This window comes from Coregonus clupeaformis, chromosome 11, assembly GCF_020615455.1.
Source record: "Coregonus clupeaformis isolate EN_2021a chromosome 11, ASM2061545v1, whole genome shotgun sequence".
NCBI lineage: Eukaryota > Metazoa > Chordata > Actinopteri > Salmoniformes > Salmonidae > Coregonus > Coregonus clupeaformis.
The window spans coordinates 49,649,963-49,669,752 of record NC_059202.1 but is presented as its reverse complement, the minus strand read 5'-3'; the positions used below and the strand labels follow the sequence as shown (position 1 = coordinate 49,669,752).

General features: G+C 43.7%; 1 protein-coding gene across 1 annotated transcript in view; it reads left to right on the top strand.

Moving 5' to 3' along the window:
* Window positions 1–17,882, top strand: part of LOC121577053 (contactin-1a) — a 111,241-nt gene extending 93,359 nt beyond the window's left edge. The window contains exons 17-25 of the mRNA XM_041890768.2: window positions 2,917–3,078; window positions 3,924–4,073; window positions 9,753–9,823; window positions 10,641–10,875; window positions 11,738–11,841; window positions 12,088–12,277; window positions 12,547–12,659; window positions 15,079–15,235; window positions 16,538–17,882. Coding sequence (XP_041746702.2) covers window positions 2,917–3,078; window positions 3,924–4,073; window positions 9,753–9,823; window positions 10,641–10,875; window positions 11,738–11,841; window positions 12,088–12,277; window positions 12,547–12,659; window positions 15,079–15,235; window positions 16,538–16,617 — 1,262 coding nt within the window. The 3' untranslated portion in view covers window positions 16,618–17,882. The remainder of the gene's footprint in view (window positions 1–2,916; window positions 3,079–3,923; window positions 4,074–9,752; window positions 9,824–10,640; window positions 10,876–11,737; window positions 11,842–12,087; window positions 12,278–12,546; window positions 12,660–15,078; window positions 15,236–16,537) is intronic.
* The last annotated feature ends 1,908 nt before the right edge of the window (window positions 17,883–19,790 follow it).

Below are 19,790 nucleotides of genomic sequence, written 5' to 3'. Positions count from 1 at the left end.
GGAAACAGGTACAACAGTATCTATATCCACAGTAAAACGAGTCCTATATCGACATAACCTGAAAGGCCGCTCAGCAAGGAAGAAGCCACTGCTCCAAAACCACCTTAAAAAAGCCAGACTACGGTTTGCAACTGCACATGGGGACAAAGATCGCACTTTTTGGAGAAATGTCCTCTGGTCTGATGAAACAAAAATAGAACTGTTTGGCCATAATGACCATCATTATGTTTGGAGGAAAAAGGGGATGGCTTGCAAGCCGAAGAACACCATCTGAAACGTGAAGCACGGGGGTGGCAGCATCATGCAGTGGGGGTGCTTTGTTGCAGGAGGGACTGGTGCACTTCACCAAATAGATGGCATCATGAGGAAGGAAAATGATGTGGATATATTGAAGCAACATCTCAAGACATCAGTCAGGAAGTTAAAGCTTGGTCGCAAATGGGTCTTCCAAATGGACAATGACCCCAAGCATACTTCCAAAGTTGTGGCAAAATGGCTTAAGGACAACAAAGTTAAGGTATTGGAGTGGCCATCACAAAGCCCTGACCTCAATCAAACTGAAAAAGCGTGTGCGAGCAAGGAGGCCTACAAACCTGACTCAGTTACACCAGCTCTGTCAGGAGGAATGGGCCAAAATTCACCCAACTTATCGTGGGAAGCTTGTGGATGGCTACCCGAAACGTTTGACCCAAGTTAAACAATTTAAAGGCAATGCTACCAAATACTAATTGAGTGTATGTAAACTTCTGACCCACTGGGAATGTGATGAAAGAAATTAAAGCTGAAATAAATAATTCTCTCTACTATTATTCTGACATTTCACATTCTTAAAATAAAGTGGTGATCCTAACTGACCTAAAAAACTGAGTTTAAATGTATTTGGCGAAGGTCTATGTAAACTTCCGACTTCAACTGTATGTAAGCTGCACTGCAATTCCGTTTTCTTTATGGTAAACTGCTGGAGTGCAACAATGTGACACGTATGAAAAATTTATGCACTCACTAACTGTAAGTCGCTCTGGATAAGAGCGTCTGCTAAAATGTAAATGTAATGTATTTATGTATTTGTGTAAATAAAACCTATCTATCCGGAAAAGGTCTCCAGGAAAGGTCAGGCCTTTTATGTCATCTCCTCAAAGAGCGTGAGAATGAATGCTCCAGTGTTTGGGGCTTTGGTAGCCAAAGAACTGTATCTCCTCACTTGATTTCAATCAACTTAGTCATTGCTGCTTGTTATTCTATATCCTCGAAAGCTAAACATGTATGAACCAAACTCCTAAAATATTTCCAAGGCATGACTTCTGCTATGCTGTATGCCCTAAAACAACCTTTCTTTCAGTGGACAAAGGGGCTCTTTAGAACGGACTAAGAACTCTAGCAGAGGAGTGATCCGGTGTCTGATGATCTCCATTGTTCCCTGGTGGTGATGCTTTAGAGCAGGCGCTGACAGATGGGAAAGTGAATGGGCTCAGGCTATGACGATGATCCCAGAATGCAGTCAAATAATAACAAGGCAGAGACCCTGGCCTGCAGGCATGACCAATGGAGTGCCAAGAGGAAGGAGATGAAAGATGACCGTTTATCAATTTTGACAATGAGGAAGTAGATCTATTGAAGGATTTTACCAGGGAAATATCGCACAGCAGCTGTATCTTATTATTACAATCTTATTATGATAGTTCTATGATAATAAGAAGAGCTGTTACATGTGCAGTATCTGAATACATATGCGTATCACAACAATGTATAATTGTTGTCGTTCAATGGGATAAAAACACAGCGCCTTTGAATTTTCTATTTGACTGTTCAAATAGACATTTCCCCCCGTATGACATTCATAAAAAAAACTAGCCTAGCTCTGAAGCTTATCATACTGCACAGACCCTGGCCTGCAGTGGGACATGGATTCAGAGCTTGCTCTATTCACCAGTCCGCTTCCACACAACAATACAACAAGCCTGAAAATTACTTATTTGTGGAAAAGATGTTACTAATACGTTCCTGTGAAACAACTCAGGGCTTCTTCAGAGTGGAGACAGAAGCTTAGCACACACACACACATGCATGCATGGACACACACTTGTACACACACACACACATCTCTCCCTCTCTCTCTGGCAGTCTACAGTCTAATCGCCTTAGTTCTCTGGGTGGATTCTGTGACAGACATGAAAGTCCTGCTTGATTTCTGGGGCTGTCTGAGGCTGAGGGAGGGAGGGAGGGAGGGAGAGAGAGAGAGAGAGAGAGACTCACGCCAACAGTCTGGGTTTTCTATTATAGTGTTTCTTCTTCTCTCTTTCCTCCAGGAAGGGCAGAACTAGAAAAACTGTGGATTAAAAAGCTCTAGGCCCTCGGTCCATAGGCTCAGTTAATGTATGTCAATGGCCCTAAGCTAGGTCTTAATCCTCTAGTCTAAGACTGATGTCAGTGGAAACACCTGTTTGGATGTGCGATGTGAATCAAACAGATTATTCAGAATAGGTGTTGCAGTATAAGTACAATGTAAACTTAACAGGCAAAGGAAACTTGCCAGGTCTATACACCCATGAACAGGAGGGGAAAGGCATATGTTTGTTTTGTTTTACATTATTTTACATTTTACATTTTAGTCATTTAGCAGATGCTCTTATCCAGAGCGACTTACAGTTAGTGAGTGCATACATTTTTCATATTGGCCCCCCGTGGGAAACGAACTCACAACCCTGGCGTTGCAAGCGCCATGCTCTACCAATTGAGCTACAGGGGACTACATTATACCTTACTATACAGAAAGGGTATGCACAGTTGTTGTATATGTGCATGATACTATGAAGTTCTTTGTTCTGACCCAGTATTTTCTTTAATAACGACCAATGATTATCTCTGTTTCTCCACCCAACCACATGCTCCTCCCTCCCTCCCTCTCCTCCTCTCCAGGTCCCCCTGGGTCCCCAGGTGGGGTGCGTGTGGAGGAGATCAGGGATAAGAGTGTGCGTCTGACCTGGAGCCGAGGTACAGACAATCACAGCCCCATCTCTAAATACACTGTCCAGTGCCGGGACTCCTTCTCTCAGGAGGACTGGAGAGACGCCACCACATGTAAGTCAACTAAATAAAGACTATTCATCAAACTATAGACTGGTCAAATAAATACCCTAAATGTGTAGGTCTGGTTTTGCAGTTCGTGCTGCTGCTTTCAGAACCCATACCAGTGTCTCCTCTCCAACCTTTTCTGTCTCTCTCCTACTGTCTATCGGTCCAATAAATAAATAAAATGTAAACTCCAAGGGACACCAAAGACTGGTCAAATAAACTGTAACACTGAAGCGGAGACTGCTGTGGTGCCACTCTGACTGGCTAAGCGCCAGATACAGTACATGCAGTGCATTCAGAAAGTATTCAGACCCCTTCACTTTTTCCACATTTTGTTACGTTACAGCCTTCTTCTAAAAAGGATTACATTTTTTACAAATCCTCATCAATCTACACACAATACCCCATAATGACAAAGCAAAAACAGGTTTTTAGAAGCGCCAGATACATAGCTATACATGGTGGAACTCTTAAAGAGCAAACCCTGCAGAGACTGAAACCACAAATGTTCTGAACATATGGAATGTGTCCTCACAGGCACTCTTACAATGTTCTGTAAATGAATATTTAGGTGCGGTAGCACTGAAGTAAAACAAATTGTATGAAAAGACGTCCAAGTGCTGGCAGCATTTATACACACTAAGTTATGATTGTTTATCTGATACTTTGAGGCGAAACTATGTGTTTCTATGGATCTCTGTCTTAGGGTGCTTTTTAGTGGTTCCGTTTTTATTGTTGTTTTTTATCTTCTTATGTCATTGTTTTTATTAGTTTTTTTCCTGTGAAGCACATTGTGTTGCATTCCATGTCCTGAAATGTGCTGTACAAATAAAGCTTGATTTGATTTGTAGCCCCTCCGGATGTGGAGGGAAATGCAGAGACAGCCACGGTGGTGGACTTGTTTCCCTGGACAGAGTATGAGTTCAGGGTGATAGCCACCAACACCCTGGGGACAGGAGACCCCAGCGGCCCCTCTCCCAAAGTCACCACGCTGGAGGCAGGTGAGTGGAACGGAGCTGGTGCGGAACCACCATCGCGTCATGGTGGTTCCATTGACTTAGATCTGAAAACTTGTCTTGGCTACCAGAGCTAATGTCTAGGCCAGTGGTCACCAACCTTTCCTGAGCCAAGATCACTTTCTGAGTCCAAAAGCAAGCCAAGATCTACCATTCAGATTTTTTTTAACATAAAAAAACGTCAACCTATGCAACATTAACCTATTAAAAACAGTACTGTAGCAATGAGGTTTGTGCAGTAAGCTATAGGCCCAATACATTATCACTGCATATTGGCTATGCTTGAATTGCCCTGCCAATGTTGTTCTTCTCAGACCATTTAATAAAGCAAAGTATTATGCTCACTCAGCTGTGCCTCACAAGTAATACAAAAAAGTATATATTACCAGTGTGATCATATACAGTGGGGAAAAAAAGTATTTAGTCAGCCACCAATTGTGCAAGTTCTCCCACTTAAAAAGATGAGAGAGGCCTGTAATTTTCATCATAGGTACACGTCAACTATGACAGACAAAATGAGGAAAAAAAATCCAGAAAATCACATTGTAGGATTTTTAATGAATTTATTTGCAAATTATGGTGGAAAATAAGTATTTGGTCAATAACAAAAGTTTCTCAATACTTTTGTTATATACCCTTTGTTGGCAATGACACAGGTCAAACGTTTTCTGTAAGTCTTCACAAGGTTTTCACACACTGTTGCTGGTATTTTGGCCCATTCCTCCATGCAGATCTCCTCTAGAGCAGTGATGTTTTGGGGCTGTCGCTGGGCAACACGGACTTTCAACTCCCTCCAAAGATTTTCTATGGGATTGAGATCTGGAGACTGGCTAGGCCACTCCAGGACCTTGAAATGCTTCTTACGAAGCCACTCCTTCGTTGCCCGGGCGGTGTGTTTGGGATCATTGTCATGCTGAAAGACCCAGCCACGTTTCATCTTCAATGCCCTTGCTGATGGAAGGAGGTTTTCACTCAAAATCTCACGATACATGGCCCCATTCATTCTTTCCTTTACACCGGATCAGTCGTCTCTGGTCCCTTTGCAGAAAAAACAGCCCCAAAGCATGATTTTTCCCACCCCCATGCTTCACAGTAGGTATGGTGTTCTTTGGATGCAACTCAGCATTCTTTGTCCTCCAAACACGATGAGTTGGGTTTTTACCAAAAAGTTCTATTTTGGTTTCATCAATCAATCAATCAATCAATTTTATTTTATATAGCCCTTCTTACATCAGCTAATATCTCGAAGTGCTGTACAGAAACCCAGCCTAAAACCCCAAACAGCTAGTAATGCAGGTGTAGAAGCACGGTGGCTAGGAAAACTCCTAGAAAGGCGAAAGCCTAGGGAAGAAACCTAGAGAGGAACCAGGCTATGAGGGTGGCTAGTCCTCTTCTGGCTGTGCCGGGTGGAGATTATAACAGAACCATGCCAAGATGTTCAAAAATGTTCATAAGTGACAAGCATGGTCAAATAATAATCAGGAATAAATCTCAGTTGGCTTTTCATAGCCGATCATTAAGAGTTGAAAACAGCAGGTCTGGGACAGGTAGGGGTTCCATAACCGCAGGCAGAACAGTTGAAACTGGAATAGCAGCAAGGCCAGGCGGACTGGGGACAGCAAGGGAGTCACCACGGCCGGTAGTCCCGACGTGGGTCCTAGGGGTCAGGTCTCTCAGTTGGCTTTTCATAGCCGATCATTAAAGAGTTGAAAACAGCAGGTCTGGGACAGGTAGGGGTTTCGGTAGCCGCAGGCAGAACAGTTGAAACTGGAATAGCAGCAAGGCCAGGCGGACTGGGGACAGCAAGGTGTCATCATGCCCGGTAGTCCTGACGTATGGTCCTAGGGCTCAGGTTCTCAGAGAGAAAGAGAGAACGAGAGAATTAGAGAGAGCATACTTAAATTCACACAGGACACTGGATAAGACAGGAGAAGTAATCCAACCAACTAACCCCAGCCCCCCGACACATAAACTACTGCAGCATAAATACTGGAGGCTGAGACAGGAGTGGTCCGAGAACACTGTGGCCCCATCCGAAGAAACCCCGGACAGGGCCAAACAGGAAGGATATAACCCCACCCACTCCGCCAAAGCACAGCCCCCCACCACTAGAGGGATATCCCCAACCACCAACTTACAATCCTGAGACAAGGCCGAGTATAGCCCACAGAGGTCTCCACCACAGCACAAACCAAGGGGGCGCCAACCCAGACAGGAAGATCACGTCAGTAACTCAACCCACTCAAGTGACGCACCCCTCCCAGGGACGGCATGAAAGAGCACCAGCAAGCCAGTGACTCAGCCCCTGCAACAGGGTTAGAGGCAGAGAACCCCAGTGGAGAGGGGAACCGGCCCGGCAGAGACAGCAAGGGCTGTTCGTTGCTCCAGCCTTTCCGTTCACCTTCACACTCCTGGGCCAGACTACACTCAATCATATGACCTACTGAAGAGATAAGTCTTCAGCAAAGACTTAAAGGTTGAGACCGAGTCTGCGTCTCTCACATGGGTAGGCAGACTGTTCCATAAAAATGGAGATCTATAGGAGAAAGCCCTGCCTCCCGCTGTTTGCTTAGAAATTCTAGGGACAATTAGGAGGCCTGCGTCTTGTGACCGTAGCGACGTACGTGGGGCACGGCAGGACCAACTCGGAAAGATAGGTAGGAGCAAGCCCATGTAACGCTTTATAGGTTAACAGTAAAACCTTGAAATCAGCCCTTGCCTTAACAGGAAGCCAGTGTAGGGAAGCTAGCACTGGAGTAATATGATCAAATTTCTTGGTTCTAGTCAGGATTCTAGCAGCCGTATTTAGCACTAACTGAATCTGACCATATGACATTCTCCCAATCCTCTTCTGGATCATCCAAATGCACTCTAGCAAACTTCAGACGGGCCTGGACATGTACTGGCTTAAGCAGGGGGGACACGTCTCGCACTGCAGGATTTGAGTCCTCGAGCGGCGTAGTGTGTTACTGATGGTAGGCTTTGTTACTTTGGTCCCAGCTCTCTGCAGGTCATTCACTAGGTCCCCCCCGTGTGGTTCTGGGATTTTTGCTCACCGTTCTTGTGATCATTTTGACCCCACGGGGTGAGATCTTGCGTGGAGCCCCAGATCGAGGGAGATTATCAGTGGTCTTGTATGTCTTCCATTTCCTAATAATTGCTCCCACAGTTGATTTCTTCAAACCAAGCTGCTTACCTATTGCAGATTCAGTCTTCCCAGCCTGGTGCAGGTCTACAATTTTGTTTCTGGTGTCCTTTGACAGCTCTTTGGTCTTGGCCATAGTGGAGTTTGGAGTGTGACTGTTTGAGGTTGTGGACATGTGTCTTTTATACTGATAACAAGTTCAAACAGGTGCCATTAATACAGGTAACGGTTGTGGAGGACAGAGGAGCCTCTTAAAGAAGAAGTTATAGGTCTGTGAGAGCCAGAAATCTTGCCTGTTTGTAGGTGACCAAATACTTATTTTCCACCATAATTTGCAAATAAATTCATTAAAAATCCTACAATGTGATTTTCTGGATTTTTTTTCCTCAATTTGTCTGTCATAGTTGACGTGTACCTATGATGAAAATTACAGGCTTCTCTCATCTTTTTAAGTGGGAGAACTTGCACAATTGGTGGCTGACTAAATACTTTTTTCCCCCACTGTATACTTTTTTGTATTACTTGTGAGGCACAGCTGAGTGAGCATAATCATTTGCTTTATTGTATTTTACTGGACTGATGGCCTGCATCTGATGGTCAGTCTAGGCAGGTAGCCTATAGCCCTTTCCAGCAGTCAAATGACCGAGTGGCCTCATGGGTGGAATGTTATTAATATTTTTCATAATTTCATAATTAATAAACATTGTACTTTTTTAAACGCTGAAAATCCGGGGTTCTATGTAAACAGTTTTATATTTCAGTTTTCTGTGTAATATCGGGATGTAAACTCAAATTGAATCCATTTCAACTCTATATCTGACGTGGTACAGGTGTCTAAACCATGCTCTAAAGTCCAGAACCTTCTTTAAGACTACCAAGAAACACTCTGTGTGACCCTGATTTATCCCACTGCAGTAAAAGGTTAAGAGCTTTGGGCCAGTAACCGAAAGATTGCTGGTTTAAATCCCAGAGCCGGCATGGTGGAAAAATCTGCCGTTCTGCCCTTGATCAAGGCAGTTAACCCCCAACAACAACTGCTCCCCGGGCGCCGATGACGTCGATTAAGGCAGCCCCCCGCACCTCTCTGATTCCGAGAGGTTGGGTTAAATGCGGAAGACACATTTCGTTTGAATGCATTCAGTTGTACAACTGACTAGGGATCCCCTTTCCCCAGTCTGAGGGGAGGGAGGTAGAGAGAGGGCAGCGGTGAGGCTGCCTCTCACCCGACTCACCGTCCCTCCGCTCTCCCTCCGCTGAGAAAAGGGGACACAGTCTTCCAGCTGATGGCGAAACTCAAGTCGCACTGCATTACTTCTGCCTCGTGCACCAATTCATGTTGTTACTCCTATGACCAGAGAAAGTGAAATATTCCTTGATATTAAAAAAGACACAAACCGCTAATAATAACAACGGAAGCTTATCAGAATACTTTGCTATGCTCATTCATTACTGCTGCAGTACAGGTTGTAGCGTGAGTGAAAGTAGGGAGAACGCACATTTTACTGTTTCAAACTGTTGAACAAAGTGTTGACAGTGCTGAATAACAACTTAAACATGAATTTACACATAAAAACAGCAACTCTTTGCTGTATTCATTGAGTCTCTCTCTAGTCATGGTTTTAAACGTTTTGTAATCTCACAGTATCAACTTTGCTGTGCGCTCTAGGCTTCTTTTTACAGCCTATGGCTCAAGGAAACTGTGCAGACACGGTGCTCTGAGCTATCTGACTGGCCAGCGGTAGACCTATAGGTGCACTTGATTTGCTCTCTAGGCCTGCCGGGTATGCAGAGTTCTATCTGCACAGCAGCCCTAGCGCCTTCCCGGCTCCTGAATCAAGTGCACCCACCGCCAACAGCTCTAAATGAAAACAAAATAGGAATGTAAGGCTTTATCGTTATTATTTTTTTACATAAATGTTTGATGATCGACTACGAATGCCTTGGAGATCGACTAGTCGATCGCTATCGACCGGTTGGTGACCACTGGCCTAGGCTTTAGCTCAGCAGACTAACACTGGAGATCTGGTTTTGAACCCCAGTCGGCCATATAAGCTAATTTAAGTTTAACATTGGAAAAAGTAGGCCTAATGTAACCTTTCTAAAATAATATCAGCTAGAACACATCTCACTAAACCATGACAAATGAGATAAGAGCTGTAGCCTTTCTACCCCCACAGTGTGGCATTGGTCCCATATGAACATTAAGGTGTTGCACTTGACAGCATTAGTGACATTGATATGGTATTTCCAAAGCCAATGCTGCATCAGTATTAGTGCCAATGGAAGGGTACAGTATGTGTTGTTTGGCATTGTACTGTGTGGACAATGGCCCATATTCACAAAGTGTCTCAGAGTAGGAGTGCTGATCTAGGATCTAGTTTGACCTTTTAGACCATAATGAGTATGATTAAATGGACAGGCAGGACCTGATCCTAGATCAGACTCCTACTCTGATGTGCTTTGTGAATACTGGCCTGTGAATGTGAACTCAGGGCTTGGCGTTTGCTGTCTCGTTTTAGTTCCCGTGGTGGCTCCCTCGGACATCGGCGGCGGTGGCGGGACCAGCAGGGAGCTGGCCATCACTTGGACGGTAGGTCTAGCCAATACCTTTTTCTATCTCTGCCAGGGTGAACTGTGGCCACAAACTCAACTTCGCACCTAAATCTGATCTGACAGCAGCCAGGAGCAAGCCAATTGAGACAAGCGTCTTTGCAAGGCAGTGCAAACCAGCTATGATAGTAAGGTAGCTATGTTCCTAGAGGAAGAGGAAAGGAAACACATAATTTCACAACAGCACATTCATAACCGTTTGACGGATGAAGACTGGTATCCAGAAGTGCTTTTGTATCTGTCTTTAATCTCTCACTTGTTTAGACTCACAACACAATCACCAGCAAAACTATCAGTGATAGATATCAAGCATTAGCTAGCCTCCGTTTCTGTGCTTCCCCCTTTGACAAATTCCTATAGCGCTCCTGGGCAAATTGCCTTTTCTTGCTAGAAGCCTGGCAGCATCAATCTTACAGCAGTTGGTCGATGTGATGAGGCTTGTGTTTAAAAGGTTAACTGTGTGTGTGTGTGTGTGTTTAGAGGTTAGTGGTATCTGATGCATGTACGCCACGCAGAACATATGGTGTGATGGTGCCTGAGCCAAGCTAGGAGATGAGGCATGGGGAGAGGGCGTTGGTCTAATAATAAGAGCGTCATAACTTTGGAATAAACACTCTGTCGGAGACACAGTCGTCATGGTAACTAGAATAATATAACACATTTTAGAGTGATGATAACCCACTTATTTTGGATCTGGCCATTGTCTTGTCACTCAGCACAACTCTGTCTGCAAGGATGTCTTTCTTGCTGTGGATATTTCTGTTCTTCTTAATATTTCCCATTCCCTCTACCTCCAGCCAGTGCAGCCACAGTACTACTATGGACGTAACTTTGGCTACATCATCGCCTTTAAGCCCCGGGATGACGACGAGTGGAGGAAGGTGACTGTGGCAGACCCCGAGGCTAAACACTACGTCCACAAAGACTCCTCCATCCCCGCCTCCACAGAGTTCCAGGTCAAAGTCAAGGCCTTCAACAGCAAAGGAGAAGGACCCTATAGTCTCACGGCTGTCATCTACTCTGCACAGGATGGTAAGCACAGATCTAGGATCAGCTTACTCCTCAGCCCAACCTCAACCGTAGGTGGATAAACTGAAAAACTGACCCCAGATTATTGTACTCTGTCAGCAGCATAGAGAGAGGGGGCTCTTCAGAACGCCACACCTACATATCAACTGTTTCAATCTGTCAGTGTCAATTACTTATCAGCACGGTGACTTTTTAATGGAGTGGGATATACTTAATAACTAATCCAAAGATGAATGTGAAGAATTGTACCCTTAGAATGTGAATCCTTCCTACCCTCCCTCCATCTCTCCCTCCCTCCCTCCACTCCCCACCCTCATCAGAGTGGGATTATCGTGATCTATGTAGCCCCCTTATTAACTTCAGCTGACAGACAATCAAGATAGCCACTACGGAGAGATGCTCAGTTGCTGTGGTAACGCTCTTTGGGAGTGTAAAAGAGGGGAGAAGCATTCAGTTAAGCCTGATGACGTGTGTGTGAAGGTTTCTTGGTGCGGCGCCCTGCGTGAGATTTAAACATCAAAAGGACAGCGCTCTCTCGGAGCGAATACCATGGGTCGTAACTCAGAGGAAAGGGTTTGTTGGAGAGCAGAAAGAATGTGGGTAGATTTCTGTTACTGAGCTTGTTCTAGGTAATGATTAATGCCTGTTAACAGATGCCTCCTTACCGAGACTGAGGGAGGTTTGCATGAACAAGTCAGACTTGGTACCAACATGAAGTTGTAAAGTGAAATAAAGACTATATTCATAGAAAATTTATAGTTACGGTAGGTGGGTATATGGAGGAAATACTTTTACAGGGTCTCTCTCTCTCTCTCGCTCTCTCTCTCTCACTTTCTCTGTCTTATATATCTGTGTGTGCCACCAGTGCCATCTGAAGCCCCTTCTAGTGTGGAGGCCAGGGCGCTGTCTGCCACTGAGGCCATCGTGTGGTGGCTTCCTGTCACCCAGCACACTGTAGAAGGCTACCAGGTCAGTACTATGTGTCTGTGTCTATGAGGAGTAACATGACTGTTTATCAGATAGAAGTAGAAGCGACCTTTATGCACCAACCCAGAGTCCTCCAAACAATGGACTAACCCTGATAACTCCATTGTATTTGCACCAGTACAGTCAGCTAATAGTTATTACCATATTATTTTACCAGGAACTATTTAGGCCCTAGAATAGTATATACAGTATATTGAGTCTCTGTGACCCTTTCCTTCTCCTGTCCAGGTGCGGTACTGGAGGAAGGCGGAGGACAGCGAGACGTCCAGTCAGAGGGTGGTGGTGTCCAGCAGAGAGAACCAGACCAGGCTGGATAATATGAGGCCAGACTCCCACTACCTCATAGAGGTCAAGGCCTACAATGCAGCTGGATACGGACCCCCCAGCCAACACTTCCAGATCTACACCAAGAAAGCCCGTACGTATTTTGATCTCAGGGCTGGTTTCCTGGAAACAAATTAAGCCTACTCTTAGACAAAAAAACATTTGTCAGTGGAGTTTCTCTATTGAAAGTGTCTTAGTGGAGGACTAGGCTTAATCTGTGTCTGGGAGACTGGTCCTCAGATGAATAATCATCAGCATATTCTGAGTTATGTACCGGGGTGCAAAAGTGTGATTTCACTGATTCTATTTGATTGTCACATGATCCTTACACTGTAGAAATGTTTATCTTCTGTTTTTCGCCAGCCCCAAGCCGGCCTCCTAAAATAATCAGTAAAAAGCTGAAAGGCACATCAGTGAATATCGCCTGGGAACACGTTGAACCCTTGGCCAACGAGTCAACAATAGATGGCTACAAGGTGGGTACAGTTTTACAAATGCATGGAAGCTTGTAGTGCAGTAAAAAAACAAAAAGTCTGTCCTTCAGATCAACACATGAGCAATAACTAATGTGTCTCTCTCTAGCATCTGTCACATACGCACATGAGACGTAACAGATTTCTTAAAGCTACAGCTTTCAAAACTCAACCAAGCTAGAAGGTCCACATTACTGGACACAACATACAGTTTACTCAAGTGAAATCTAAGAAACCTAAATATCTGATATTGAGTGATAATTCACTTAACGTTAGTGGGGGGTTTTCTCCTGGTTTTTTCTTACCAAGCTAAATGATCTAACATCATTGGCAGATCATTTTGCTTATTTTAACCTAAAAAGGCTTATTACAAGTAAGGGAACCGAAGCCTCCCTCCCAGATGATCTTAACACATTCTATGCTCGCTTCAAGGCAGACAATACTGAGCCATCCAGGAAGACTCTCGCTGATCCGGACGACCAGGTGCGTTCGCTCTCCGAGGCTGACATGAGGAAAACTCTCAAAAGAGTGAATACTCTCAAAGCTGCCGGCCCATATGGCATCCCTGGCCGTGTCCTCAGAGTGTGTTCTGACCAGCTGGCGGGCGTCTTCTCGGACATCTTCAACCTGTTCCAGGCTGTAGTCCCCACCTGCTTCAAGGACACCACCATCATCCCAATGCCCAAGAAAAACAAGGTGACATGCCCAAATGACTATCGCCCGATCGCGCTCACCCCGGTCATCATGAAGTGCTTCAAGAGGCTGGTCATGACCCACATCAAGGCCAGCACACCAGGCACACTGGACCCACTCCAATTTACCTAACGCTCCAACAGATCCATGGAAGATGCCATTTCCATCACTATTCACAGGCCGTAACACATCTAGACAAGAGGAACACCTATGTGAGCATGTTGTTAATTGACTACAGTTTAGCATTCAACACTATTGTTCCCTCCAAGCTTGACCCTCTGCAACTGGATCCTGGACTTCCTGACGTGCAGACCACAGGCGGATGGATTGGCAACAACACCTCCTCCACACTGACTCTTAACACAGGGACCCCCCAGGGCTGTGTCCTCAGCCCTCTGCTGTACTCCCTGTTCACCCACGACTGCGTGGCTTTGCACGACACCAACTTCATCATTAAGTTTGCTGACGAAGCCACAGTTGTAGGCCTCGTAACAAACAATGAAGAGTCGGCCTATAGGGATGAGGTAAGAGGAATTGTGGTGCCAGGACCCCAATCTCTCCCTCAATGTCAGCAAAACAAAGGAGTTGATTGTTGACTTCAGGAAGCAGAGGAGGGAACATTCCCCAATCCACATCAATGGGACTGCAGTAGAGAGCGTGAGAGACGTTTTAAGTTCCTCTGTGTCCACATCACTTAGGACTTGACATGGACCAACAACACCACCACTCTTGTCAAGAGGGCGCAACAGCGTCTCTACTTCCTAAAGCTGCCAAATTAAGGCTGAAATTTGGCATGCCACCCCGGGTCCTCTCCAAATACTACCGCTGCACCATTGAGTGTCCTGACCGGTTGCATCATGGCCTGGTACGGTAATTGCTCCATCCACGACCGAAAGGCCCTCCAGCGGGTGGTGAAGATGGCCCAGTACATCACTGGGACCGTGTTTCCACCCATCCAGGACATCTATTCGAAACAGTGTGGCAGGCCCGCAGCATCATCAAGGACCCCACACACTCCAGCCACGAGCTGTTCCCTCCCTTACTGTCGAGCAGACGGTATCGGAGCATGAGGTCTGATACCAACAGGCTCAGAGACCAACAGGCTCTATCTACAAGCCATCAAAGAGCTGGACCCTTGAACTGGACTAACCACCTGCACTGACTCTCTGTGCCTTAGCACTCATGCTCACACTCACATAGATATACACTCATCCACACACGCACGCACACACACACACACACACATACATTCATGCTACACACATCACAATTGCTAAATACTTCACAATTAAACACTTGTCCCCCAATCCCCCTTCCCCAAAACACATTTAAATATTGGAGTATAAGTTATGCCTTCCTGTATTATACTTATGCTAAAATGTTTATTCTATTCTACTGAGCCATTCACTTTATGTTAGTAGTCTTATCTTTTAGTATTTCTTATTGTTGTTGCATTGTCGTGAAGGAACCTGGAAGTAAACATTTCATTGGACAGTGTATACCATGTGTATCCCATACATACAACTAATAAAACTTGAAACTTGAACTTGTATTTTCTTATTTCAATATATTTTACCTTAATAAGATGATTAAGGGAATTATTAGTCAATATAAGATATTTAGGCGTGCTTAGATTTCACTTTTTGCAGTGTAATCACAGCTCCTTAGTATGTACATATATGAACTGATCTAATGTTCTCTCTCTGTCTGTGTGTTGGTCTCCATACAGGTCCTGTACAGGCAGGCTGGCAAATCCACTGGGATGCTGTTTACCACTGGGAAGCGGTCCATAGACCTGCCCATGCACAAGGACGGGGACTACGTAGTGGAGGTCAGGGCTCACAGCGAGGGAGGGGATGGGGCTGTGGCCCAAATACGCATCTCAGGTAACACATCAATCAAAAATCAACATAATAAATGAATAGAAATGTATAAAGCCCCTTTTACAGGCAGAAATGAATATGACACAAAATGGAGGCTGATTGTGAGGAGGTGCTATAGATGAAGTATCCAACCGTCAACATAATAACACTTGAGTGAAGCACTGTAATCCATCAGAAGTTGAATCCCATATTTGGTGCGGTGGGGAGATATCACCATCTTATCCAAGGCTGCTGGCCCTCCATTTGTCAAACCCCCTGCATTATAATCCCCCTGGAGCTCAGATTCCCAGGAGTCTGTGAAATCAAGCTGTCAGGTGGGACTGGCCTCCATGATAACAGCTACCCAGGAGGGGGTTTCCCCTCCACCCCTTCATCCATCCACCCCTCCATCCCCCACCCTATCCACTCAGCCAGTCATTCAGTCAGTCGGCCAGTCAGTCAGGGGATAAAGTCAGTGGGCCATCACCAGGCTTTTGTCATGGACTTTATACTAAAGCCTTTCCACCCATCTTATTCCTATGATAATAATATATACTATGAAAACGTCAGTGACAGCTTCTGTCCATGGGTTGACTGTGACAAATGACTCTGGCTTTCGGTGGCCATCTTTAAAACGGAAATAATCCTGCTATTTTGACAGACAGGATAGCCCAGGAAAGAGCTATAGGCTACACAATGCACCCATCTAACCATACATTTGGAATTGTGATCGGTTCACCAATGGCTTCTCTACTGGAGTGACATTGATATGGAAATGAGCCCTCATGAATGTTGCATGTGTGGATTGAACAGAGAGAACTCTATGAAAATAAATGTTGTGTCAGTCAGCCATAACCGTCAGCCAGTAATTTACAGTACATGTCATCGATCTCCAAATTGGATGTGGCACTCAAACCTGACTCTGTCTTGCCATACAAATTCTAAATCCAATCTTTGGCTTATTGAGAACATGTCACACCATATTACACAGGGGTAGGGAGAGGGGCCTCTCAGAGTGGTACACAGTATGATATCATAAAACCATGAAGGATGAAGACCTACAGAAAGTGGTCGAAACTTTGTCGCCAATTAACCACATAGGAGCATAGATTGCAGTGTGCACTCTTTTTACCATTTGCTAAACATATGATTTGATATCCACTACCTGCTCAAACACATTGGATGTGCGTTTGTAATCTTTTCCTATCATGAAACCATACACAAAATCCCTAACAGAACAGACCAAATATACCTGACTTGGTTGATAGGTTAGAACGTTACCAAAAATGTAATTGAAACGTTGTGCCTCTGTCTGTCTCCCTCCAGGTGGAGGCGTCATGGCTGCCAAGTCCCTCAGCTTGGCCTCCCTGCTCCTGGTGGCTCTGTTCTGCCTGATGGGCCTCTGAATGTAGCGCCATCTTTGTCTTCACTGTCCAGTCCAGTGAAGGAGACTCTGTGAAGTTGACGCCTATCTATGACAACTTTGGTTTCCACAATCTTTGGTGTCACCCTGCAGGGCAAAAGTCCATATTCCCCTCTCGAGGAATAAGGCTCTGTTTGTGGAAAAAGACACAATACAAAATTTGAACAAAGAAGACATCTGGGATATCTCTTATTTAATACCTACAATATCTTTGAAGGAGGAGCGTCAAAGGAGGTCTTTCAACTTTTTCAATATGCCTTATATGTAAACGGTTACACTTATCTTTCACAATGCCATGACTTGCTCTTGACTGGGTGAGGTGTGAGTGCATAGGTACTGCACAAAGATTGCAGATAACTGTTTTAAAAAATATTGTGATACAGGCCTTTCTTGTTCATTCATGAAGGTACAGCAGCTTCAAAGTGTGTGTTTCATTTGATGTATGACATTATGGACAATTGTTACAACATAGCATTCCATATATACTGTAAGTATAATCTTAGCAGGTAATATAGTTGTGAAGGATAAGTGTATGAGTTTATGAAATTGTCTTTATGTGTTTTAATTGCATTTCGGTGGCTTTTTATTTTCTTTTCAAGATGAATTACACCATCCCCTTACAGAGATACAGTCAACTCAAATCTCTACTCATGGTCCCCGGCATACTCCGATTTTTCTTATCAAACATCATCAGACAAAAGAGCAATTTATGTCATGCTAATATAATATATGCAATAATTTATATGGTTTTGCTATCTAATAAGTACGTATAGCCAGTACATATAGCTTACTATTAACGCTTTAACTTGTTTGTTCAGAGAAACATTGATTTTTATCTCCCCAAAACATGCTTATTTCCAACTCATAACATTATCTAAATTAATAGGAGACCAGTTTACAAGTGTTTGCATGTAGACATTGTTATCTGAAAGAGTTTCCTGACAAAACAAGATAAACTTCTCAGCCAGAGTGATGCGTGCATTTTTAGCACATGTATATCTGTGTATGTAAAGTTGAATGTATTAATAAACTGTGGGAACAAGAAATTAGCTTGAAAACATATCAGACCTGCAGTTTGTATATATCCATAAAAATGATGCTGATTCATGATTTCGACTGGCTGATAAAAGCTGCCTGCCTGTATGTCTCGTCCGGAACATTCATTACTATGCGACAGCTGGAGATCGAATTTGAATATTAAAACAATGTTGCAAATATTGGAGAGACAGACAGCAGGGTTTATTCAAATCTCCGCTGTTGAAAACTAAATGTTAATCTAAAAGAAATGTGAGATAATGTCTAGATGCTTTTTATAGTGGAGATCAAGTGTATAAATTGCTTGGCTGGGCTGATGAGACAGTGGATTTCGCAGTCAGATGGAACAGACTAAATAGGCATTTTAACGTCATAGATTTAGCAGGTGGTAACTTGTGGAATAGACACCAGATGGAATGCGGTTTTAACCAATCAGCATTCAGGATTAGACCCAGCCGTTGTATAACATGACATAAACAATGTGTGACAGTGGTGTATATAACTGTCCTGTGACCATCGCTTTGCCATAATATGTGTCCAGCGTTGTAATAGTGTCCAATAACCATATAACTACACTGAGTTTGGAATCATATAAATAGAGTTATAGAATGGATATTTTCCCTTCTTTTTTTCTGTTACAAGGATTGTATTTATATGGTTTGATTATCCCATGAGAGAGTACATTGAGCACAAAAAGGTTTTGTTTTGACTGTATCAGACCTTAATGGTAGACTACATGCTGGTGCTTTGTAAAGAATGTTGGCATTTTGTTTAATCTTTTTAATGTCTCATTTATTTTGTATTTTTAATGTTTCAGCCCTTTTTAATCAATGTCTCAAGTGTGAGTGTCACTATCAACAGTGATGCAGTGACTCTCACTCAGTTCAGTCAGTAACCGTGCAATGTCTGTTTGAATCTTGAATGGCTATTTAAATGGTATTATACATAACACAACCTGCCTAGCTCCTATAACAGTTATACTATTATTGTGTATCATGGTCCATAAACTGGTACAACTAAAGATAAACAAAACAAACTTTCAATATCTGTGTCATAGTCATCCAAAGCTCATACATTTGTCCTACTATGTTTGCAACATTCATTTGTATTTTTATTAACAACATGAGAGTTACATGTTATCAGAGATATATACAGTACGCATTATCAATTGGTGTTGTTGTTCATCATTATGACTGCTTAAACAGTAGTGGTTTATTACTATTATTTACTGCAAGAAGTGTAAAAATGCTGCATTTTATTTTTTTCTTCTCCCTGAGTACATGTTCAGTGCGACAGAGTGATGCTAGACATGCTTTTACTAGATCTGGTCCAGGGTGTTCGAGTGGCTTGCTACGCTATGCTCAGGTAGCGCCCTGGACCAGAGCTATGCTTCTGCATACATTGTGACTATATCAACAAAACACCTACCAAAGTGCTTTTCCCGGTTTCCCCTCATGCGACAAATCATTGAAAGAGTTGCCAAATGCATGAATGCCTTGAACTTTGATATTTGGAAGGAAGCAGTTGCTATTACTATATCCGAACATGCATTGCATTGGAAAGTAATTGTATGCCTATATGGTAAAGAAGCTCCATCCATACATTGCAATGAATCAACTCATCATACATACAGGCAACTTCCTATCAGCTTCATATGAACTCAACATGCCTTTGTGGTAAATAATAATAAACCATTCCATTATGAGTGACATCCCTTTATGTCAGAGACTGTGTGTTATGTATACATACTGCACATTCTATAGATAAGCCTAACATGTGCATTAGTTGCCTCATCAAGCCAGTCATCTCAAGGGGAAGTCAATGAAGGGCAGGGTTTCAATTCTTTTGAAACTTTCCCACAATTCCCAGCTTTTCCAGAAATCCCAATTGGACGATTCCCAAAATTCTTTCATCCTAATGGGGGTTAAGGTTTTACAGAAAAAAACTAAACTGACTAAAGGAATCTCACTCATTCAAGTTCAGTAGGCCCTACTGGTCAGTCCTGCGGTCAGTCTCATGCATTACAGTAAGATGGGTTGGGCTTTGATGACATCACCGTTGTTGATACAGCAGCAGTGTTTTGGCTGTATGTTCAGTGCTGTACTCCTACTGTACTGAATC